We start from the raw sequence: 26,489 nt of genomic DNA on the forward strand, positions 1-26,489 counted from the left end.
GTCACAGAAGTAGGTATCCCAGTAGGTAAAAGGAAATGGAAAACCCAGAGTTCTTAAGAAATAATAGCCTTATTAACTATAAATAATCTTATGTTTATATAATAATTTAAACTTTTTCTTCCAGGGGGCAAAGGTCATTGAAATCTTCCTCTTGATGTACTTGATTTTCATTTCTTGTACTTGATTTTTTCCCCTTAACTCTCCCTTACCTTTTGTTCTAGAATCAATATTGTGTATTGGATCCAAGGCAGAAGAGAAGTAAGGGCTAGGCAATTGGGACTAAAAGACTTGCCTAGGGTCATATAGTTAGTTAGGAAGCATCCATCTGAGGTTAGATTTGAACCCAGAACCTCCCACCTCTAGACCTGGTTCTCTGTCCACTAAGCTACCTAGCTGCCCCCTTACATGTGGTTTTTAGAGACTTCTATATTTCCTGATCCAAACTAAGTCAATAGGATGCAGAGTAAAAGGAGAGGAACCAGGAGAACGTTGTACACAGAGACTGAAACACTGTGGCACAATTGAATGCAATAGACTTCTCTACTAGCAGCAATGCAATGACCCAGGACAATTCTGAGGGACTTATGAGAAAGAATGCAAACTAAGTCAATAATCTCTTAGTCCAGGGGGCATCTGGGTAGCTCAGTGGATTGAGAGCCAGGCCTAGAGACGGGAGGTCTTAGGTTCAAATTTGGCCTCAGACACTTCCCAGCTGTGTGACCCTGGGCAAGTCACTTGACCCCCATTGCCTAGCCCTTACCACTCTTCTGCCTTGGAGCCAATACACAGTATTAACTCCAAGACGGAAGGTAAGGGTTTAAAAAAAATAATAATCTCTTAGCCCCAATATTGTTGTCTTGTATTGGGATGGCAAGGCTGCCCAGAGATCAGTAAATAGCATATTAGTTCCTGTTCTCTCAAAAGGGATAATATTTGTTGAATTAAGATGCTTCTCCCTTTTCCAACTACTTATCTCAGTGAGGCTGGATTTTCTTCCTATATTTCCACCAAAATAACACATCTCAACAAGCTGAATGCAGAAGATATGAGAATCTAGTTGGCTTTTAGAGAGCTGTAAAAAAATGTATAAAACAATGCCACTCTTCTCACTACTTTTTTTTGGGGGGAAATAGTTTCTATAAGAAAGTATTTATGCAATGAGTTTATTTTTGCTATTTAAAAATGAATAAGTATTTTAAAATTAATCAGCTTAATTTCTCCTATGGTAAATAATGATTGCTATAAACCACATGAACAAAATCTCTTTGGGATAGTCAAAATTTTTTTTGAATGTAAATTGAGTCCTGAGACCAAATAGGAGAACTGGTGAGCTACAGAAAGGCCAAGGGCAAACCATTGATTCCTTCATAAGATCAGCACTAGGGGTCACCAGAATACAATGCATCCTCAACAAGTCCCACATCAAAGCCTTCAAAACACTTTGCCTCTGGGAAAAGTAGGTAACTACTGATAATCTTATTTTTTTAAAGAAAGGAACGGCAAAAGTCTGCTTAGGACAGCAGAGTGTTACAGCAGGAACCCCAACTGTCTGACTTGCTTGTACAATGCTATTTTTAAACTTAGCTAATGTAAGAAGACATTACATATTTAAAACAAGTCTTGTCTATTATGGAATTATGTCACAGATTGTATTATGTTATATATTAAAAAATAAAATAATGGTCACTCAAAAAATATTATCTGAAAATACCAAATGAAGAGTAAACAGTAGAAAAGGGTTCTTGGGAGTTTGGAAAGACCAAAGTTAAACTCCATAGTTTAGGAAGCATGTTATGAAACCTCTGACCCAATAATCTCTCTATTGGGAATATATCCTGAAATTTAAAAAGACTTATTTGTACAAAAATAGTTATAATTTTATTTATAAAGAACCAAAATGAACAAAAAAAATCCTGCAAACAGCTCAAGTGCCCAATTGGGGAATGATAAAGCAGATTGCTGGTTTAAGAATATTATTTATTGCTATACATTTAATTAAACAAATACAGGGTGTCCCAAAGGTCTTGGTGCAGTTTTAAGCTATTAAAGTTTAAGCAATTAAACCTTAAAATTGCCCTCAGGCCTTTGGGAAACCTTGTATTCATAAAATACACTCAGGTCTGCTATAACTCTCATTTTGAAAACGTGAATTTTCAAGTGCAATTAACCTATTAGGGAATCATTTGAACATGAGAAATTTTTATTTGCTTATACATGATTTTATCCATAACAAACAGTGAGAAAGCACCCAGCTGAACTGAGTTGGGTAGGAATACACAAAACGTATGCACCTCACACATTTACCAGGTGTCCTACAAGGTTGTGTTTTGCTATTCTTTTGCATTTAAACATTTTTATACATTATAAAATCTATCCAACATCTCAAACATGTCTAAATGTCATGCTTCTGGTGCAGCGCCTCCATCTTCTGCTTATGGCAAAGGTCTCTGGGACTCCTTCCAGGAGTTGGGGCCCCAACTGTTGCTTGCAGTTAACTTTGCCATCCCCATGTCTGTAGGAAGTGGGGTACAGGCCTGAGGCTGCAGATGCCCACCCTTAATATTTATGTATTTCCTAACCATTTTAACCATTGTGCTACTATTTTTGTTAGATTCCTATATTTTTAATGTGTCACTGATGAAGTTTTTGAGTGTTTCGCCCCTCACCCCATTTCCCCAGTAAGTCTTATGTTTTTTTATTGCATGATTTTTCAGAGCATGGTGATTTGGGGGTATATGTCGAGTCAGCAGAATTAACTGTTCTTTCCACGTGAAAGACAGTTCTAGATGCTGGGGATATAAATATAGCTATAACAGTCCTGCTCTGAAAGAATTTTCTGGTACGGTGGGGGAAGTGTAGTGTGATGAGATGATACAACATGTACACTGGTAAGCAGAAAGGTTGAATGTGATAGGGGTGAAGAAGCAATCCAGGTTTGCCATGGGGGGGTGTGGGGTCACTCACACGTTAGAGTTCAGGGATGAGTGTCTTCCTCAATTTCTCTTTACATCTCAAGAATACCAGTGAAGCACTTGAGCTGTCATCTTTTCCTAACCATTCAGGCAGCCTCACTTCTCTTCCTATTACACATTTCTCTGATGACATCTTTTGCTCATGTTCCTCAAAGTTCTTTATTAGTTATATATCATGGCCTGTTCACATCCATCACATGCCTCTCAATTATCCTCTGGGGAACATTAATTTTAAATTCTTTATGTTGGAATAGCTTGGTGTCTGGAGACCTGGAGATGGCCGGATCCTGGGTTCAAATCTGACCTCAGATACCTCCTAGCTGGGTGACTCTAGGCAAGCCACTTGCCTAGTCCTTACCACTCTTTTGCTTTAGAACCAATACACAGAATTGATTCTAAGTTGGAAAGTAAGGGTTAAAAAAATAAAAAATAAACTGTGGTGTTCTATGTCTTGTGGCCATACAACACTGGTAAAATACTATTTTGTGTTAAAATAAATTGGGCCTTTGTTTTCAGAAGTCTGGAGTCATTGAAGGAGCCCTGAATTTCCTCATCAGTTTCTATGATCTCTGTGCTGGCAATTCTCCCATCTATCCTTTCTGTTCTAATCTCTCTGTTGACCTCCAGTCTGATATCTCCAACTGACACCTCAACTTGGATATCAAGTAAATATCATAAACTCAGTATGTTCAAGACACAGTTCATCATCTTTCTCCTTACACCCTCTTATCATCCCCCCCCCCACAAAAAAAACAAAAACAAAATGCCAGCAGCTCCTTATCATCCCCATGATCAAATTCAGAGCAGTCTCTTTCCTCTGCTCTGATTACTAACCAATCTGGCTTCCTTTAAGTTCCATCTTCTACCTTCCCTAATCCCTCTTCATTATAATGCCTTCCCTCTGTTAATTATTTCTTATTTATTTGTATATAATTGTTTGTATGTTTTCTCCCACATTTGATTGCAAGATCCTTGAGGGCAGGCACTGTTTTTGCATCTCCAGAATATAGTAGGCATTTGATGTTTAATGACTAATCCTCCACTTGGTTTTTCCTGTGTGGATGAGTAGTAAGGCCAAATTCTTTTCAGTAACTACTGATGCCTTCCAGGAGCCTTTGCAATTTTCTGGAACTCAGTTCAAGCAGTTTGTATTTGGATGACTTCGTCACCCACAGAGAATCTTTGTCTTTAACAAGGACTTTGTTCTGGATTGTTTCCATTATGGAAGTGAATAACTTGGGGTAAGCATATCACTGTTTATATCTTCCCTGATCAGTGGGTTGTTGAATAGGACAATTTTTGTTGCAATATTTTTCATGGAATCTTGAAATATTCTGACATATAGAAAGGAGACACCTTGTTAGAAGAGTCTTTAAGGTGAAATTTTGTTCTACTGAGACAAATGCTTTTCCTGTAATCAGCAAATAATAAATACAGAGGAATCTTATATTCTCTACATCTTTCAGGAAATTGCAAGATCATATGGTCCACAGTAGAATACGGTGTTGAAAGCTTATTTCCCAGTTCTCGAGGATGCCCTCAATTAGCCTATAGATGACTCTCAGAAACATTTCTTTCTAGATGGGCAAGTGGGCATAGAGGTTGGTAGCTATTTAAGTTCTTTGCTTCTTTTGGTTGCCTTTTGTTCAATAAAAGATTTTTTTCCTCCTCTCATTTCCTTCAGATACATTATGAATCAGATCATTCAAAGCACTCACAATTTTATTGCTTCTAGCATGGATGTCTGATGTTAGGGGGGCTTACCTTCTTTTGTGTGTCATGGACCCTTTTGGCTGACTGGTGAAGCCCTTTCTCAGTGTTAAAATTCACAAAATATTATAAGATTATATAGAAACAAATTATATTCAAATATAGCTATCAGAATATTAAAAATATTCAGATGTGAATGTGATTCACTGTCCTATATTAACACTTGGTCCAACCAAGCTGTTTTCCTTATCTTTTTCTCTTTAGTGTCATTTCTATAGACATTTCCAAAATTGTGATGTAAAGAGAGAGCTTAAAGTGACTTGCATCCACTCACATAGTAATTGTCTTAGGTAGCTTTAAAAGTTGGGTATTCCTGACTTCAAGTTTATTACTTTATCCCCTGCTTCCTGAGGGCAAAGACCATATCTTAGTCTATCTGTGTATCTCCCAAAGCAGGGTTTAACTTATTTAAAGGAATTGCCAATAATCTACCAATTTATTTAAACAATTACCAATTAGCAGGACTGAATAATTACTAAAGTACTTCTTCAGATCCTGATTAACAAAATAAACAATGGCACTCTGGGGACAAGGGTTCTTAGGGAATTATACAGGAAATGTTTTTCCTACTTTACAGAAGAATCAGATTCAAGAAGACAGATCATTTTTAATCTCAATATTAAGTAGTTTGAAAGCACTTGTCATGTCCTGATCAGAAAATAGGATATAATATTATACATTCCCTTGGCAAGAAAGCTTATAGATTCTTTGAATGATAGAAATAGAAGAGATCTTACAGTTCATTTAATCCTATCTCTTCATTTTTTAAATGTGGAAACACAGAAATATAGAAGTCTTGTCCCAAATCACACTATCATGGTAGATTTGAGACCCAAGTGCAGATTCCCTTATTTTTTTTCAGTCTTGCACATACCATGGTACATCCCAACTAATATCTTTACCACATTTTAGGGGCATCTTTTCCTTTGGTTCCTTTTTTGCATGTGACTATCATTTAGGATTGTATTATATTTGTTTCATAGTCTTACTAGGCCTTGCTTCCAATGATAGGCAAAAAGCATTTATTAAATATCTGTTGAAATTAATGCAGCATTGCTTAATTTTTGCTGGATGATAATGTTTCACTATATGTTGACTGTAATTTTTGAGGGGTATTTGGTGAAACTACCCCAAATTATCATCAAACAGTAAGACAGAAATTCCCATATACCCTTCCTCAAAAGCAACCCATGCCTATTAAATGAGGAGAAAAGATGGGTATTTTCAATCTCCTCAGCTTACCAAGGAGAAACATTCACTAGAGAGAAATATTTGCACTTATTTCACTATATTTTGGAAGCTTTGGGACTTCTTATCTCCTTTAAGTAAAAAAAAACTAGAAAATAGATAGGAGATTTCAGAAGCAAACTAATGATCTTAACATAATACCACACACCATGTCTCTCAGAAATTTTTGAATATATTCAAATCAATGAAGAACAGAGATGATCTGGACTAATAGAAATCCACATTTACCTCCTTTCAGCTTTTTCCTTTGAAATTAGGGAGCTTTTCTTTCCTTTGCTTGACATGGTAAAAAGATATAATGGGAAAAGGAGAGCAAATTTCTACTAGTGAAGTTTGCTGTTGGCTCTACATTCTTGTCATTTACTTATTTTAAAAAGTAGGTGGCTGAAAGGAACACTTATGTTATCTTCTGATCTTTCTCCATTTTCTCTTACTCTGAATAATGGAGTGGGAAAGTGATTAAAATTCTTTCATTTTATAAGGGTGCCAATTTAATTATCAAAGACAGTAAATATGAGAAAAATACAGAGTTACCTCTGAACAGATACTTTGGGGAGAAAACACTTTGATTCACACACCTTGAAGTACACTGTTCCCTTCTCTTTGACAATAGCAGCTTGTTCAAGTTTTTCTTTGGTATCCATCTCCCAGGATTCTTTGGCCTATCAACAACATTTGTAATAATAATTAGTTGATAGCTTAGGTTCCAGTATACCCTAGATTCCTCCCCTTCTTTTTTTTTTTTTTAAACCCTTACCTTCTGAAAAGTTCCAAGGCAGAAGAGTGGTAAGGGCTGGGCAAAGGAGGTTAAGTGACTTGCCCAGGGTCACACAGCTAGGAAGTGTCTGAGGCTAGATTTGAACCTAGAACTTCCCATCTCTAGACCTGGCTCTCAAACCATTGAGCACCAGCTGCCACATCCCACTCCCCCCCCACTTCTTAGCTAACAGAAAGTTTTAAAGAATAATATTGATTTTTAAAGCACATAGCTTAAATATGATTGTCACAGACAAAATTCTACATTTGGCTAAAATTTCTAACATTATTTAAGGAATTTACTCCCCATGGTTAATCAAGTAATAAACTAATAATCCAGTTATATGCTTGGTGCCAGGGATATAAAGACAGGGAGCTTATATTCTATTTGCTGGACATGTCCATATAAAAGCTTATGTATATATAATGTAAAATAAATACAGGGAAATTTAGGGAAGGAAGGCAATAACATTTGGGGGCAATTAGGACAAGCTTTGTGTAGAAAGTAGTCTTTGAAATGAGTTTTAAAGTAAGGAATTCTGTGTATTAGATGTACATTCTATACATGGGGAATGACCAGTAAAAAGTAAAGAGAAAAAAGTATAGAACTCTGTGTGAAGAGCATCAAGAAAGTCAGTTTTGATGGAACAGAGTACGAGAAGGGATATGCAATGAGGCTGGAAAGGTAGTTTGGGGCCAGATTGTTAAGGATCTCAAAAGCCAAAAAAGGAAGACAATAGTGAGCCATTGGAGTTTACTGAATAGTGGAGTAATGTGGTCACACCTGCAACTTAAGGAAAAAATCACTTTGACAGCTGTGTGGAGGATAAACTAGAGAGGGGAGAGAATTAATAGCGGGATGATCAATTAGGAGACTAGTACCTCAGTCCAGTCATGAGGTGATGAGGGTCTTAACTAGACTGGTGATTATGTGAGACATGTTGTTTAAATAGATTTGACAATTGTCTAGATTAAAAGGGTAAGGAAGAATGAAGAGTCAAGGGGAACATCAAGGTTTGGAATCTGGGAGATTGCAAGGATGGAGGTACTCTCAACAGAAGTTTGGAAGACTGGTAGGTTTCTGAGGAAAGGATAATGAGTTCTTGTGTAGTTGTGAATTTTGAATAATAATTTAATTTAAAAAACTTAACAGTCACCTGATCTATCTTCATGACTTTTTCTTGTGGTCATGTCAAAATTGTCATGTCTGTAGGAAACAACTTGTTTTTTGAACCATTTTAAGACTAGGATTACAAAAGCCATCCTTTCAGGGATTGGGCAGCAGCTGATGAAAGTTTTTATAAAATTTGGAAATTGACCAGAGCAATGTACAGTAAAAACTCCAAATCAAGCCAGTGGTTATGCTGAATTTTTATAAGAACATATCAATATTTTATAGATATTTGAATGTTTAAATAAATCTTTAAATCTTTTTTTAAGTTTAAATCTTTCAGATCTTTTTTGTAAGTTTATAACAATTTATAAATCTAAAGTTATTAAAGATGAAAATTACACAAAGACTTTTGGGGCACTCTGAATAGCACTGGGAGTCATCTACAAAGTGATGATAATTAAACCTGTGGAGAAGAAATAAGCATTTATTAAATACCTCCTATGTTCTAGCCTAAGAATTTTATAAATGATATCTCATTTTATCCTCTCAATAACCCTATGAGATAGTTGTTATTCTATGCCCATTTTATAGTTGAGGCAGACAGAGGGTAAGTGGCTTGTTCAGGGTCTCATAGCTAAGTGTCTCAGTTCATATTTGAACTCAGGTCTTCCTGATTCCAGATGCAACAAAATCCATTGTTCCACCAGCTGCCATGTGATTTGATGAGGTCACAAAGTGAGCATAAAGAGAGAAGAAAAACTGTAACCGAGCTATGGGAGTACATGGCACACACCCATAGTTAAAAGGTACAATTTAGACGGCAACAAGATAAGTTAGGACCTCTCACTATGGCAACTGAAATGAGGATTCTTGAGCTCAAGGAGTTTAAAAATGAAGATACTTGATTAATTTCTCCCATCCATTTTAATTCTTTCACTTGTCAGTAAATGCCTCTCCAAATGAGTGCTTTTGTGGCAATCCAAGTATCTACATTCAGAAGGGAAACACGCAAAAGACTTATGTTCAAGGGAGATTTATTAAAAAGATATTCTTTACACAAACTGGGTCAGAAATGAGAGTAAGATTGCTACCTCCATCTTCAGATCTATTCTTTGGGATCTTTGAGTAAAGTAATTGGTTAACAGGGCTTTAAATCAATGAGAGTATGGGATTAGGATGCTCATTGGTTTACCTAAAGTTAACTAACAAGGGGGACATGGAGGTGAAGGGTGGTCAGTAGTATAAAATGCTGAAAGGAGGAGATCCAGAAAAGGCCATATGAAGAGGCCATTGTTTGTATTCCTGAGAAAGCCAAGAAAAATTTGATTACACTAATCATTAGAGAGTAGGAATAGTTAAGGCAAAACAAACCACTTCTGATGTTCTCTCTAGTAGTGGGTAAGCCTTATACTGGTCTAATTATGCCACTTTTGGGGAGTTCCAAGGTAGCCAGAAAACTAGGTCTGAGCAAGTATGAAACTTTTGGGGTCCTTGGCAAGCTTTTTAAAATCCTCTTTTTTCTTCCTCATTTGAGCAAACTCTCTAAGTAAGAAGGCTTATCAGTCTCTGTTGGCAGAGAATATGGTAATCTATACTGCTTGGTATGTTAGCTAACAGCTTGGAGCTCTACTCTAGGCCTCATCTCAAGATTCTTGCAAAGGGTACAGTTCGTTCAGAACTGAGAAAGTGCCCTCCCAATGGAAGTGCTTGGCAGAGCATGAACCTTTTTGACCTCAACCCAGAAAAAAAGTACAAAAAGAGCAAGTCTAGGAACAAATAAAGGAACAAGTCTTGGATTTCACCCAAAAACAGTGAGGTAGGCTGACACACACGAACAAAACAAGAATAGTGAGGACCTCAGTTGGTATATTAGCTATGTAAACTCTTATCGATGTGCAAAAGTCAAACTATAAAAGCCAAAATTATAAATATAACACATACAAACACAGCTATCTACTTATATAAACTATTGCATATGGAAGGTAGAAGGGAGGAATTCTATCACTTTAAGGGAAATTTTTATTTTCTCACCTTTTCAAAACTCTTAAGAATAACTTCATATACAAGTTCAGCGTTGGGCTCAATGCCAAATTCAGGTTTCCCAGTCTCTCCAAAGCCATATCTGAAATGGAGAACAGAAACTAGGAGGAATCAGTGTACTTTCAGGTACCTTGTTCAGTCTTCTAAAGCATCACCCTAGTCTGAGTTGTTTTTTGTTTGTTGTTGTTTTTTGCAAGCTACCAATCAGGTGTTGACTAGGAAACAGGGCACCAACTATATTCCTTTTTCAGTTTTTAGAAACTGAACTTGAGTTATTTCACCTTCACATTCACATTCCCTGTAGTACTGAGGAGAGCTTATGCAATTTGATTAAGTGCTGCTATCTTCTTTTACTTAGATTGGTATTTACCTTTTCCTTAAAAAAGAATAGCCAAGAGGCAACTAGATGGGTTCAGTGGATTGAGAGCCAGGTCTAGAGACAGAAGTCCCTGGGTTCAAATATGGCCTCAGACACTTTCTAGCTGTGTGACCCTGGGCAAGTCCCTTAACCTTCATTGCCTAGCCCTTACTGCCCTTCTGCCTTGGAACCAATACACAGTATTGATTCTAAGATTGAGGGTAAAGGTTTTAAAAAAAAAGAATACTCATCCTTGTGGGATAAGTCCTTTATAAATTTTATCAAAAGGGAGGCTAGAGCAAAACAGAATGTTACACTGGACTGGTGTTTGGCAGAGATACTTTTAATAAAATCATTTACAAAAAAGTGTAGTCTTCAAAAAGTGTCATTTCCAACTAGATCAATGAAAACATAGCTCCATACTTCAGAAGGGGGGAAATGTCCTTATGTTTCTTCAAGTTTTTTTTTTTTAATGGGAATCACATATAATATAAATATCCAAAGCCACAAAGCTTTGGAGGACAATACAATCCTCTGTTTATCTGAACTGACACATTTTGTTTTACTACAACAGACAATTCCCAACAAAGATAGAAACAAACCCTCTATAATTAATTATTTCCCCCAAAGTTATATAAATCTGTCTGACCCTGTGATTGCTACTTAACTCTAGATCCTCTTCACAATACATCCCTTTATAGTTGTATAGTCCTGTCACTGGGTTGTCGAAAGTCTCCTTACTTTGAGGAGGTTACCAAATAAATTGGGAAAATTTTCCCAAGCTGGACTAGTGGCATCTGTGATCACTGTTAATAAAAAGATAGACAAAGGGTAAGAAGATACAAAAAATGTTTTCCTAAGAGACTCCGTAGGTCTCCAATAGTTTTAAGCTTAGAAGTGCTAATGGATCAACTCGTGATGGGAAAAATGTAGGCAAAAATGAGTCATCTCCTGGTTGCTGCCTTTAGATCCAGGAAGTACATTCTTTCTTACAGAGGCCCAATATGAGAACGGGTGGCATATGTTCAAGTGGGTAGTAAATAAATTCTGGGCTTCCTAGCCCACCACCACTGCACTATATTTAAAGAAAGAGAAAAGAAAACGATGGGGGGCTATATGAGTAAAGTCAACAGCAGCCTGCTCTAGGTCCATCTGCCAATATGTAAGAAAGGGAAAAAAAATACCCTTTTTGAAAACAAGCCAGGAAATTATTTTTAAAAACATACACTTAGCTAGCATTATGAGACTTCCAAAGAGTTTTATGTACATCATCTCATTTGATCCTCACAATAGCCCTTGTAAAATATGTACAATAGGTATTAATACCCTCATTTTACAGATAATGAAATTGAACATAAAGAGATTAAGTGATGTGCCCAGTCCCACAGCCTGTAAATGTCAGAGGTGGGATTCAAATTCAATTTCTCTTGTCTCCAAGTTCAGCACCCTTTCCCACTAAATGTCGCACTGTCACGCTAATTAAAAATGCTCAGAATCTGTAACCTAGATGAGGAGAACAGCACACTCCCTCACCTTACTCCAGGTCTCCTGTAATCCTAAATTAATTGTTTTAACCACTAATATCAGTTTAGGTTGAGAACAGTCTCAAGGTCAAGAGAATGAGTATGGTTTTATGTTTCAAATGATCTTTCTGTATATGCTGATCAGGCACATTACTTACCGTGGTCCGAGATACAAAATACAATGTTCTTCTCTCTGCATTTTCTCCAGGGCTTTGTCAATTCCTATGGGAATGTCATGGTCTTCCCCTTCTCCAACAACAAATACTACATCTCTGCAATCAAATGTCCTACTACCACAAGAGCCTTCCAGATGGACTGAAAGAAATAAGGACATTAAAGAATCACAAGAAAGTGAGCAAAAAGCAACATATTCTCCTTCTTAGTACATTTTTTAAAAAAGGACAAATTTTCCCTATAGTGTATACAGCTGGAAGTGCAGGGCAGTTAATGGGTCTGGTCTTACTACTGATCAGAACTGATTTGCTCCTTTTGCTCTGGGGCTTATCATATTGATGCTAGATTCAGTGAAACAGCTGATCAGCTTAGCCCGCTACAGCTCAGAACTCCCAAGGTCAAGAGAATCATCAAACTTCAGCTTCCCTGGTAACTGGGATTACAAGCATATGTCAACTTGCTGACTCCCCCTCAGTGTATTAAGATCTCTATTTAATGAATTTTTTTTTTCAAATTTCAGTTTCCCCAATTCTGAAATGGTAACTATTACCACTATTCTTTCTGTTTCAAGTGCAGAGTCTCAATTCATTAATTAATGAAATTTATATTAATTAATTATATAACATATGACAAGCAATCAATAAAAGAAATATTAATTAATAAATAAAATACATTTATTAAATAATTTATTTATCTAATTGACACTTGGACTGGGAAGGTAAAAAGGCAAATTGAAAATGGGCAATAAATTGACTTATTTTGGGATCCTGAACAGCTCATTCAATCTCAACATGTCTCCATTTGTAAAAGATAGTTGACAACACTCTACTATTGAAATGGTAAATATAAAAAATGCCTCAAACGGAGGATCCTACCCCTGTGACCCTGGGCTCTGATCATTTCATTTTGCCAATGAAATCATTTCTTGACCATCTCTAGACCATTTCATTAAATAAGAACCTCTCGTTTTCAACTCTAGCTCTGAAAGCAATAATCAAATTGACACTACTATTCCTAGCAGTGGTTTTACCCTATTACTCCACTCACTATTCTGATTTCTAGCTTTATGCAAAACTCCTCCCTGTTATGTATTATCTTCCTTCTAATATAATGTAAGCTTCTTGAGTGCAGGGATTCTCTTGCTCACTGATAATTAGTTCTCCAGCATTAGCAAAGTATTTGGAATTCAGTAAGTACTGAACAAATGCTTTATAAGTCATCGATTCATTCATTTATCTGGGTATAAATTTTTTTCCATAAATAATATCTGACTTAGGAAAAGTATCTACTTTCAAATTACAATACCCTAAATGAACTCTTCCCGATAGGGCTTCTAAGAGACCCTATTGTCCTCTGAGCCAAATTATAGTTTTTCATTACTGCAAAAAAAAATCTTAAACAATAATCTAATTCTAATACACTTGACTACATAACTCTCTTTAGTTCTACCCTACTCTAAACTTCTTTGATTTTATGATGTAGTCATCTAATTCCCAAGAAAGACCAGGGAACTGATTTAAAGCCCTTGGGATTTGAAGAAAAGCTGTGAGAATTACAACAGTGTACTTGGCAGAGTAACCAAAAAAAAAATGAAATGTGTGCTTAGAAATGCTGGTAGAGAGGTGGAGTGAAGCTGACTTCCTAGGTTAATGACTCAACCAGTATCCTACAGGATCTATCTGGAGATGTGACTAGAAGAGAGCATTCAGGGCTGCTCTGATAAGGAGACTTAACTAGGATGTTTTGGCTGGAATGGAACAAAAACTGGGTTGGCTTTTGTTGGGGAGGGACATGAGGGAATGTATGTGTGCCTGTGTGAAACTGGCACATAAAAGTTCATGTACTGTATCTAACACTATTACTAGTCACCTTCAAATTAGTCCAAACTTAATAAAAAACCCAAGTAATTCAAAAGAAATATTGAAAAGGTTAGAATTAGAGAAGACATATTTTCAAGGAATATAGTTTGAACAGAATCCATATGCTGGGCCTCAAGTCTAGAAAAACCAGGATTCAAATTTCATCTCTGATATTTACTAGCTTTGTGAGTCTGAGCAAGTAAGTCATAACTTCTAGTTGCTTTGTGCCTTAGGACTTGTTTATTACATTACATGATTATAGAAAGTTCCCTACTCTAACAAAATGACAAATTCTTCCTACAGTTGATTAAAAAAAATGTTTCTGAACTTAAAATACCAAGAAAGGAGCATTTTGTTTTTAAAAGAACAAAAACCAAACCTTTACCTTCTGAATTAGAATCAATACTGTGTATTGGTTCCAAGGCAGAAGAGTGGTAAGGGCTAGGCAATGGGAGTTAAGTGACTTGCCCAGGATCACACAGGTAGAAAGTGTCTGAGGCTAGATTTGAACCCAGGAACTTTTGTCTCCAGGCTTGGCTCTCAATCCATTGAGCCACCTACCTATCCCCAATAAAGGAGCACACACACATACAGAACATAAAAAGAGGATTCTATACAAAACCATTTCTTTTATGTTACTATTTCTAACCTCCACTTTCTCTTGATCTACTTACTTCCAATTAAGAACAGAGAAAAAGAAAAGGAAGAACCCTTGTAACAAATAAGCATAGCTTATCATATAGCTGGGAATTTGAGCAAATCCCCAAATCTATGTTTCTGCACCTTCTGTTCATTCTGTCTCTGAGGGAGAGGGTGGATCTTTATGGTCCTATGGAGACACGGTCACTGCACTGTTAAGAGTTCTTAAAGACTTTCAAAGTTGTTTTTTCTTTACACAACTGAGAGTAGGGATCCTCAAAATGATCCTTACCTACATAGCAGGTTCTTAGTCTGCTTTTCAGGTTGATAGCTATGTCTTAGTCTATTAATAACAATAGCAAGTATTTAGAAATGTTTTAAGACTTGCAAAACACTTTACAAATATTATCTCAGTTTAACCTCAAAATGCTCTTAGGCAGTGGATGCTATTATCTCCATTTTATAGATGGGGAAACTGAGGAATTAAAGATTACATGTGTATAAGTAAAATCATACAATTATATGTGCATACACACATATGTATTTTCTAAATACTTTAACTCATTCATATATTCAGTAAAGATATAAATAAAAGCCAACAGAAGAGGAAATGTTTTTAAAAATAAGGTGGCATCTTTTCACACAATACCATGCTAATCTAGCAACCTAGTGTCTTCCCAAGTGCAGAGGACCCTTCCCGCATGAAGGGGATCAAAGAGATTTTACATTTCACTAAGCCGCCATCTTGACCGGAGTCTTGAGATTTTACATTTCAAAATGGTCTAGGGACCTGGTCTCTTCCTGCCCAAAAGTAATTCAAAGATATGCCATTCTCTAGCATGCAGGTTTCCTGGGTTGGTCTATCCTGTAAGAAGAGGATTAGAAAGATGTCATTCTATCAAGTGCCTAAATACCCTGGACTGGCCTCTTCCTTCTTGTAGGTGATGTTTCTTGCCTACAGAGGACCCTTCATGTGTGATGGAGACTAGGGGATGCCATTTCTTCCTACTCCTCCTTTGCTTGTTTGTAAGGACAGAAAAGAAAAAAAAACACTCCCATCAGCTCCTTCTTTTGATCCCCTCTCCTGAACTCATTCAGCAAAAATGAACAAACTTCTAACCATTCATATTCTCTACTCAGAATAATAAAAACAACCCTTTAACTATAAGAATATATGCAATGCTACGAGAATGCAAGCGATCATTAAAAAGAAGACAAATTCAGTAACTGAAAAAACAAACAAGCATGAAATATGTCTACCTTTCCCCATGACACAGAAGTGGAGGACCACTAGGATAGAGTGGTGCATATATGTAAACATCATATAAACACTATATTCGGTATTTTTGCTTATTTTTTCCCTTCCTTTTAAGGGAGGTTTCAATCTGGAAGGAAGAGGGAGAAATTGTTTTCTTCCTCCAAAATGACTATGATAGGGGACAGCTGGGTGGCTCAGTGGATTGAGAGCCAGGCCCAGAGATGGGAGGTCCTGGGTTCAAATCTGGCCTCAGATACTTCCCAGCTGGGTGACCCTGGGCAAGTCACTTAACCCCCATTGCCTAGCCCTTCCCACTCTTTTGCTTTAGAACTAATACACAGTATTGATTCCAAGATGGAAGGTAATAGTTTTAATTAAAAAAAAACAAGAAAACTATGATACAAAACCAAAAATGCATCAATTTTTTAAAAATTGAGAACTGATAGTTTCTGGAATGTCAAAGCCAAAATAGGGGGAGGCAGCAGAGTACAGTACATAAAAGCACTGGGCTTCAATTCTACCTTAACAAATGACTGTTTGCTATTTGGCAAGTTGCATAACTTGTCCTATCCACCTGCATGTGCCCGGTCATGTTCTGACCCACTGATTCTCTGCATCTACAGTAGCAAAGGATATCACAATATTAACTATTTTCTGACCTTTGAACACTGGTGTTAACAAATGCTCAACATTATCATTAGAGTTGTCTTTTGCTCAGAATCCCAAAAAAGTGGGAGAGATATTCCTGGCTCTTCTGGTTCAAGATTTTCATACCCATGGATGCTCTCAGAGAACTACAGCAATGCTGGCTTCAGAGGACACATTTTGACTTGTATCTCCTAGTCCAAATACTTATTTTAATAATCATCATGACGAGTCACTAAGGAACTCTGGCTCTTAGGTCCTTAAGATCTGACATTAAACCTGGCCAAAATTACTTATAGGAGCAAATGATCCATGATATACTCAGAGAAAACACATAGCAAGAAGCTTCTAAGTTATTGTTTCTTTCTGTCATTTTTGTTTTTTAAACAGCAATGGGGGTTAAGTGACTTGCCCAGAATCATATGAAGCAGGAAGTGTCAGAGGTCACATTTGAACCCAGGCCCAGAACCTCTGGGCCTGGCTCTGAGCCACCTAGCTGCTCCCAGTTATTATTTCTTAAGTAGAAAATGGATACTCACATATTTTTTTTAATATATTTTATTTGATCATTTCCAAGCATTATTCATTAAAGACATAGATCATTTTCTTTTCCTCCCCCCCATTCCCCATAGCCGACGCATAAATCCACTGGGCATTGCATGTTTTCTTGATTTGAACCCATTGCTATGTTGATAATATTTGCATTAGAGTGTTCATTTAGAGTCTCTCCTCTGTCATGTCCCCTCAACCGCTGTATTCAGGCAGTTGCTTTTTCTCGGTGTTTCCACTCCCACAGTTTGTCCTCTGCTTATGGATAGTGTTTTTTCTCCTAGATCCCTGCAGATTGTTCAGGGACATTACACCACCACCAATGGAGAAGTCCATTACGTTCGATTATACCACAGTGTATTAGTCTCTGTGTACAATGTTCTCCTGGTTCTGCTCCTCTCACTCTGCATCACTTCCTGGAGGTTGTTCCAGTCTCCCTGGAATTCCTCCACTTTATTATTCCTTTTAGCACAATAGTATTTCATCACCAACATATACCACAATTTGTTCAGATTCCCCAATTGAAGGGCATCCCCTCGTTTTCCAGTTTTTGGCCACCACAAAGAGCGCAGCTATGAATATTTTTGTACAAGTCTTTGTGTCCATTATCTCTTTGGGGTGCAGACCCAGCAGTGCTATGGCTGGATCAAAGGGTAGATATTCTTTTGTTGCCCTTTGGGCATAGTTCCAAATTGCCCTCCAGAATGGTTGGATCAGTTCACAACTCCACCAGCAATGAATTAATGTCCCTACTTTGCCACATCCCCTCCAGCATTCATTACTTTCCTTTGCTGTTATGTTAGCCAATCTGCTAGGTGTGAGGTGATACCTCAGAGTTGTTTTGATTTGCATCTCTCTGATTATAAGAGATTTAGAGCACTTTTTCATGTGCTTATTAATAGTTTTGATTTCTTTATCTGAGAACTGCCTATCCATGTCCCTTGACCATTTATCAATTGGAGAATGGCTTGGGTTTTTGTACAATTGATTTAGCTCTTTGTAAATTTGAGTAATTAGACCTTTGTCAGAGGTTTCTATGAAGATTTTTTCCCAATTTGTTGTTTCCCTTCTGATTTTAGTTACATTGGTTTTGTTTGTACAAAAGCTTTTTAGTTTGATGTAGTCAAAAATATTTATTTTACATTTTGTGACTCTTTCTATGTCTTGCTTGGTTTTAAAGCCTTTCCCCTCCCAAAGGTCTGACATGTATATTATTCTGTGTTTACCCAATTTACTTATGGTTTCCTTCTTTATGTTTAAGTCACTCACCCATTTTGAATTTATCTTGGTGTAGGGTGTGAGGTGTTGCTCTATTCCTAATCTCTCCCACACTGTCTTCCAATTTTCCCAGCAGTTTTTATGGAATAGTGGATTTTTGTCCCCAAAGCTGGGATCTTTGGGTTTATCGTATAGTGTCTTGCTGAGGTTGCTTTCCCCCAGTCTATTCCACTGATCTTCCTTTCTGTTTCTTAGCCAGTACCAAATTGTTTTGATGACTGCTGCTTTACTCACATATTAAAAAAAAAAGGCAAGTTCCATGTTCCACATGCCATCCCTTTCAATCCTACTCCAAACTACATATATCTTAAAGGAAAAAAAATCTTCTTCCAACAGTTCTCAAATCCCCACAGATTCAAGTGGACCCAAATGGCTAGAGGCTGTATGGACATTTCAAGTGTAAGTGTGTCAAGTAAATTTGGTTTGCCTACAAAACATCTCTTAAGCTAGAGTAGACTTATTGTTCTCTCCCTGCCTAAAGCAATTTGGTTTGGAAAAGCACGGAACACCCTGTTCTGAATGTGGCTGGCACATGAATTGGATGTGCAGACAGCAATTTGTACTCCTATTAAAATGAGGGCTTTGGGGGAGGGAAGGAAAGGAAAGGAGTGGCACTAAGGAAACCTGCAATGCAAGAATCCAAATACTGTACCACTTGTTTTAGGAAGAAAGACCATGAAAGGGGCTCCATAACTCAAAAACACTAAAGATGTACATTAGCTCTGGTAAGTGTATATTTTTTCCCTTTCTGATTATTGTGGTGATGTCCCAAATCTTTGCACTCATTCCCAAGTTACAGGGACTTGACTGGGAATGATCTAAAATGGCTTTGCTAGTGGGCACTACAGGTTAGCTGGCCTGAGAATACTAGGTTATCACAGACTATTCTCAGTCAGCCAGGGTCTGCCATGTTGGCTTATTTATGCCAAATAGTTTATTTTGTCTCCCTTTCATGCCTAACAAGGCTTCTTGTTATTGCCCTGAAGATACGGGAAGACATTTGATGTCTGTTATTTCCCCGAAAGAACAACAACCAGAGCAAACAGACAATTTTTATAAAGCAACAGAGAAGGGAGTAGCTAGATGGCTCAGTGGATTGAGAGTCAAGCCTAGAGATGGGAGGTCCTGGGTTCAAATTTGGCCACAGATACCTCCTAGCTGTGACATCCTGGGTAAGTCATTTAAACCCAAATTGTCTAGCCCTAGCTGTTCTTCTGCTTTAGAACCAATACACAGCATTGGTTCTGAGACAGAAGGTAAGAGTTTAAAAAGCAAAAAGGCAACCGAGGGTACATGAGAGACATTAATTATTAGAATTCAAATCACTCCCATCATGCATGGGGGGGGGGAAGTCAGTCAGCCTGTCTATTCTAAATTGTACCCTCTCTGATCTTTATTCCCCAACCCACTTGGCATTATCTGATGCTAAATTAATACTGTTCTCAAATTCCTTTTATGAAAGATAGATGGTCCTGTAAAATGTACTTATCACTGAGTCAAACTACTCACACAAGTGCTTTCTGTCTGTTGTCCTGAACAGGTGGTATAGATTCTCCACTGTCTCAATATTTGCTCGAAAGCATAAGAGGTGAAAAGCATTTTTTTTGTCCTAGACTTCTCTGACAAGCCGGTGAAGCCTATGGACAGACCTCTTCGGTACACACGACTACAAAGGAAACCAGTTTTATTGAAAGTTATCCAAATATATTTTCTAAAAGCTCATGGATCCCAGGTTAAGAACTCCTGAACCAGAAGAAAAAACTGCTAAGTCTACTAAAGTGTTTTTTAAAAGCTTCACATTTTGTATATGAGGAGAAAGGAATAGTTACTAGTGGAAGCTAGTTTTCAATCAACTAAAATGGAAACTCTTCTCAGGTAAGGGGCCTTGACTCAGACACAGACTCAGACTGTCTGCTTCCATTTCTTCAGCTTGAAAATGGGAATAATAATAGCACCTACTTCACAGGGTTATGGGAAAGATAAAATAATATTTATGAAACACTGGTTTGCTGGGCACATAGTAGGTGCTAAAAATACTCCCTTTCTCTTCCTTTTCCCTCAATATTTATATTGTTGGCCTATATATAGGTATTTAGATAGTTGCTAACCACTGGGTTCCACATTTATGGTGGAAAATAAATATGTACCACAGGTTCTACATTAGTTTATCTTTCTCAATCTTAACTGGAAATTTTGTATTACATTTGTAATTGCTTTTTTTTTTAACCCATGCCTTCCATCTTAGCATTGATGCCAAGTATCAGTTCCAAGCAGTAAGGGCTAGGCAATGGGGGGATTAAGTGACCTATCCAGGGTCCCACAGCTAGGCTGTGTCTGAGGCCATATTTGAAACCAGGTGCTCCCTTCTCTAGGCTGGCTCTCAATCCACCAAGCCACCTAGCTTCCACTTTGTTATTGTTTTAAAATGTGAGTCAAGGGCTAGGGCTTCAAGATAAAAAAAAATTGTGTTGCAGAATTGAACATGAACTGAGGTCCTAGTTGAAAGTTGTTTTTTTCTTTAACCTCATACATTCTGTAGTATCAGCTCTAAGACAGAAGAGTGATAAAAGCTAGGCAATTGGGATTAAGTTGGGACTTGTCCAGGGTCACACAGCTAGGAACTGAGGCTAGATTTGAACCCAGGTCCCATTGACTCCAGTCCTCTATCTCTATCCACTGTGCTATCTAGCTGCCCTCTAGTTGATAGCTTTTTTAAAGAAAAAAGTACTATATAAACTTAAATTGAGTGAATAAAACACTGTATCCAGAATAGACTAAGTGCTACCCTATTACCTCGATATTACAACATACTCAGAATAAAGGATTTGATGGTTTATCCTATATTCAATAAAAATCCACCTCTGGATTTGTGGCTTATTATTGCACTGATCAGAGCTTTAAAGTCAGAAATTAAATGATTTGTCTATGATTACATAGCTAGCAAATGTCTGAGGCAGGATTTGAACCCATTTCTTCCCTATTCCAAATTTAGTCCTCTATTTGAAATACTGCTTCTGCTTCTCTCATTCTCTGATGAAACAGTTTTAATAAATCACAATAGGATCAGGTGAGATTTCTATTGGATGGTTGTTTAAATGTCTGGAGGCATTTATTCAAGAGTTTTCCATAGTGCAGTGGCAACCTTGGAAGGACTAGAATGGGAGACAGCCTAAGGGACTTTGGTTCTCAAAGTCTAATATGATATAATACTTTCATTCATGACATGGATGATTTCAGTAATTTTTACTAATGAATATGAGTGGGGTAGATGAGTAGAACTTTGAAAAAAATTAGAATTCAAAATGATCCTGACAAATTAGAGAGGATGGGATAGAGAGCAGGCTATGAAGACAGGCATATCTAGTTTAACATACTGCTTGATCTGTGGCAGAGAACACATAAGCTATGTGGTTTATGTGAACTATTGAATCTCTCAGTGCTCTGGGAAATGCTCTTGTGTCACAAATTGCTGAAAAGATGGTTTCATAATTGGCAAAGAGTTTCCTTAACTGTGGGGGGCTCATATGAAATCAGGCCCTATGGCTATCCCTATTAATTCATTAAAGAGAGGAGAAATAGACTGCATAGTAAGACGGGGGAAACAATGACTTTAAACAATTGCAAGTGTGGCAAGAAATTTTTTTGGTGGTAAAAAGTTTCAAGTTAACTTTTCTAAAAAAGTGAGCATGATGTTAGGTTGTAGTTGTTGTAGCACATAGGAAGAAGTATCTAGCATCAATTGAGCCTTCATGAAAAAGATTGTGCTTAGTTTTTAGCTCCAAAACATTCATAGAATTTGGAGGAAATCTAAGGGATAGCAAGAAAATGACGAAAAGGTTAGAAAATAGGCTTGAAGGTAAGGCTGTGGAAAATGGGATCCTAATGCCTAGAGAAGAAGATTTCATGTTTTTAGCTAACTAGAGTGGCCTGTGTTTTGCTGCCCCCTCCCCCCCCCCCCTTTAGGACAAGACAAAAGAAAGGAAATGGGACTGGACTCTTAACTTTGACATATATTAGTTATGTGATAATGGGTAAGTTACATACCCTCTCAGACCTTATTTTCCCATCCATAAAATGGGAACAGTACTCACACTAGTCAGTTAAGCAGTTGCTATGAGGAAACCATGTTGTAAAAATGTAAAGGGATTAGGGTAGGGACCGAATTTGTGATTTCACTGGGATAGGGGAATTCCAGGTAAGAAAGTTCCTTCTCACAACAGAGGCTGGACCCTTTTCTACAGCTGTTGCCTAAAGCTGCCAGAGCAAATTCAAATTTAAAAAGGGGCCATTAAACAGTACATAAAGACCCCTGCAGGACACATCATGATGGTTTAAAAATGCAATGTTATTTATATTTTATTTTTAATTATTTTGTTAAATATTTCCCAATTACAATTTTTAAACTTGTTCATTTAAAATTCTCAATTATACCCCTCCCTCCCTTCTCCACACTAAAGAAAGCATCATTTGGCCCCAAAAAACCCCCACATATATATGTGTGTGTGTGTGTCTATATATATATATGGATATGGATATATAAAATTTTGCTGGTTTCTATTTAATAGTTCTTTCTCTGGAGTTAGACACACACTAGTTATTCTTCAAACATGATTTCTATTGCTGCATATAATGTCTTCTTGCTTCTGCTCATTTCATTCTTCATAATTTCTGCTCATCATTTCTTACGGCACAGTAGTATTCCATCAAAATCATATGCTACAATTTGTTTAGCCATTCTCCAGTTGATGGGTATCCCTTCAGTTTCCAGTCTTTGCCACCACAAAGAGCTGCTATAAATATTTTGGAACATAGTTGAAACATTCACTTTTCCCTGATCACCTTAGAAAGAGACCTAAAAGTAGCATTGCTGGGTCAAAAGGTATACACAGTTTTATAACACTCCGGGCATAATTCCAGACTGCTCTCTAAAATGGTTGAATCATAGTTCCATCAACAGTGTATTAGTGTCCCCATTTCTCCACATACCTTCCAACATTTGTCAATTTTAGCCAATCTGAGAGGTGAGATGATATCCTCAGAGTTGTGATTTGTATTTCTCTAATGAATTATGATCTAGGGCATTTTTCCAGTTACATTTTGATCTAGTTCAGGCTATACTCCAGAGTGCAGCTGGTTTTGTGTTTGGCACCTCCAGCCTACACCACTGAAAGGTTAATAACTTGCCCAGTGTAACAGAAGTCATGCTAGTTGTGGGACTTGAACCCAGATGTTCCTCGTTTTGAGACCAAGTTTCTATCTACTATACTAGTTCTATATCAAGTGAGTTATGCTATTATTAAGGCTATATACTCTATTTTTGTAAAAACGTCTAAGAAGAAAATAGATGACTCTCTTTAAGAAAGGGTTAAAGAAGAATCCTAGAGAAATGACATTTTCTAATCCTAGGATACTGTGACAGAAAAAACTGTTGTAAGGAGAATAAGTTTCATTTTAATCACATTTTTAAAAATGGAAGAGCATATTTTATTGATGTGGTTTTTTACATTCCAAATATTTATAAGATCATACCCACTTAGTGAGAAACCTTTTAAACAATGAAAAAACTATAATATAATAACCTTATCTGAAAAATCATGCAACATCTATAGCAATGCCAGTTCTATTTTTTTAAAAAAGTCTCCCAGCAATACTGAACCTCATTGAAAAAATGGAAATTGGCAAGTCATTATCAGTCCTATGGATTTTCATAGTATTATTAGTGGCAATAGTCACTGTATTAGTTATAGTTTTTACAGCTTTCCAAGTTGTTTTTTTTACGGTGTTGTTCTTTTTGCTGACTTTACTCTTCATCAGTTTATAAAAGTCTTCAAAATTATTTATTTTTATAATACAGTGATCCCTCACCTATCTCAGGAGTTATGTTTCAGAGACCCCTAGGACAAAATCCACAAAGTAGCGGCGTTATATATATGTATATATATACTAAGGCTATATAAACCCTTCCCTCTCTCCTATAAATCTTTTCCACATTCACCTACAGTCATTGAGCTGATCAGCATCCAGGATACAGAACACAGCATTGTGGTTCGTCGCTTTTCATTGCATTAGCCAGTAGTATGCCACAATAAGTGTAACTCCACGATACAGAATTAGATTTTTTTTTAACCCATGACACAGCGAAGCAGAGATAAGTGAACCATGATATAGCAAGGGATGAATGTATTGATGTTATAGTATAAATTGTTTTTCTGCTTCTGCTTACTTCACTATGCATTAGTTCACAATTTCTTTGTCTTTTTAAGATCATCTAATTCCTTATTTCTTAGAACAAAAGAGCATTCCATCATATTCATGTGTCAAAATTTATTCAACCATCCTTCGGTTGATGAGCATTCCCTTGGTTTCAGATTTTTTTGGTACCACAAAGAAAGTTGTTACAAATATTTTTTGTACCTATTAGACTAACTATTGGAATAAAGAATCACTATTTGACAAAAACTCCTAGAAAAATTAGGCAGCAGTATGTTAGAAATTAGAAATGGTTTTTACTTTATATAACACTTCACACTTAATATTAAGAGATAAGTTCCAAATACTTTTATATGTCACAGACATAAAAGATGACAACGTAAACAAACACATACAATGTGAGGAAAATTACCTATCAGATCTATGGATGGAAGAAAAGTTTCTGACCAAACAAGGGATAGAGAGGATCACAAAGGATGAAATGGGTAATTCTGCTTACATAAAATTCTGATCACAACAAAATATTGCTGTTACTATGTACAATGTTCTCCTGGTTCTACTCTAACATAAAATTTTAAAAGTTTTTGCATGAACAAATCCAGTAAATCCAAAATTAAAAAGGAAACAATTAGCTGGGGAAAATCTTTGCAACAAATTTCTCTAATAAAGATTTCATTTTGAAGATATATAAGGAGCAGTTTCAAATTTATAAGGGCATCATTCACCAATTAATACATTGTCTAAGGGTATGAACAAGCATTTCTAGGAAAGAAACTGAGGTCATATGAAAAACGGAATAGGGTATTTCACCTAGTACATAGCCCCATGAAAGTTATCTTAATCACTATTAATTAGAGAAACGCAAATGAAGCACTTCTAAGATGCCACTTCATATCTACCAGAGTGGCAAAGATGACAGAAAAAGAAAATTAGAAATGTTGGAGGTTAAGGGAAAATAGGCATATTGATATCTTTTTTGTACACTTGTGAAAGGATATAACTATTTTGTACACAATTTGCAACTATACACAAAAAGTTGCTAGACAGTACATGCCCTTTAATCCAACTATATGATATATATCCTCCACAAAAGATCAAAGAAAAGGAAAAGGTCTTCTGTGTTAAAAAATATTTATTTATAATAACATAGATATTAACAATTTTAGGTCAATAACTACCATTTCCCTTATGTATCTTCTAAAAGATATTTTTATAACTGTATATATCTACATATCTATAATGAAAATATATGCTTTTAAAAGGTCTAACTAAAATAATTTAAAATATATATATACATTTTAAATTGGAAATTCTTGATTAAAAATAATTTCCCCAGTTGGGCATATCATACATAAAAATAAATATTTTTAAATTTCCCTAGTTATGTACATTATAATGAAAGTGCCACTTAGAATAGCTTTAGGACAAGGTGAATATTTTTATATAATAATTTTGAGGGAAAATGTTATTTGAAATGAAAGTGACATACATAAAGGATGTCCTTTAAGCAACTTTTATTATTTATTCTCTATATCTTGAGTAATAAATATATGGGAAAATGAATATAATCAGAAGAGGAATACAATAGCAAATGTTTAGCCATGCAGAAGTAACGCACTTTGCCTTTTGCTCCTATTAGCTTGATTGTACAGGTTATGAATATGGGAAGGGAGGAAAGGAATCTGCATTTATATGTATCTACTCTGTGCCAGGCCTTGTGTTAAGTGAACACATTATTTACAAATATCAACTCATTTGAAGATCCTCAACAACCTTGAGAGGGTTATCCCCATTATACTGTTGAAGAAACTGAGACAAATACAGGTTAAGTGACCTTCCCAGGGTCACACAGCTAATAAATGTTTGCAACTGCACTGAACTCCTGACTACAGACTCATTGCTCTATCTATAGTGACTCCAGGTGGTTTTTGGTTTGCATGTGATAGCCAGCCTTCATAGCATATTTTGATAGACCTCTAAGCAGCAGAGAGATGATAGCCCAGCTACAGTAAGGATACCGTGTTTTGTCTTGCCCTAACATTCCTTTGGAAAATTCCTTATATGCCAACCCTTGGACCCATTTATTGACCTAAAAT

General features: G+C 36.6%; 1 protein-coding gene across 11 annotated transcripts in view; it reads right to left on the reverse strand.

Moving 5' to 3' along the window:
• The window catches only part of FKBP5 (FKBP prolyl isomerase 5), a 175,599-nt gene that overhangs the window by 14,891 nt on the left and 134,219 nt on the right, over positions 1-26,489 (reverse strand). For 10 of the 11 annotated variants that reach the window (XM_056818116.1, XM_007483755.3, XM_007483753.3 and 7 more), the window contains 3 exons: positions 11,940-12,096; positions 9,892-9,982; positions 6,569-6,652 (listed from right to left, as the gene is read on the reverse strand). In XM_056818116.1, coding sequence (XP_056674094.1) covers positions 6,569-6,652; positions 9,892-9,982; positions 11,940-12,096 — 332 coding nt within the window. The remainder of the gene's footprint in view (positions 1-6,568; positions 6,653-9,891; positions 9,983-11,939; positions 12,097-26,489) is intronic. The other variant, XM_007483756.3, reaches the window with a different exon arrangement.

Source organism: Monodelphis domestica, chromosome 2, assembly GCF_027887165.1.
Source record: "Monodelphis domestica isolate mMonDom1 chromosome 2, mMonDom1.pri, whole genome shotgun sequence".
In the NCBI taxonomy this organism is placed as follows: Eukaryota; Metazoa; Chordata; class Mammalia; order Didelphimorphia; family Didelphidae; genus Monodelphis; species Monodelphis domestica.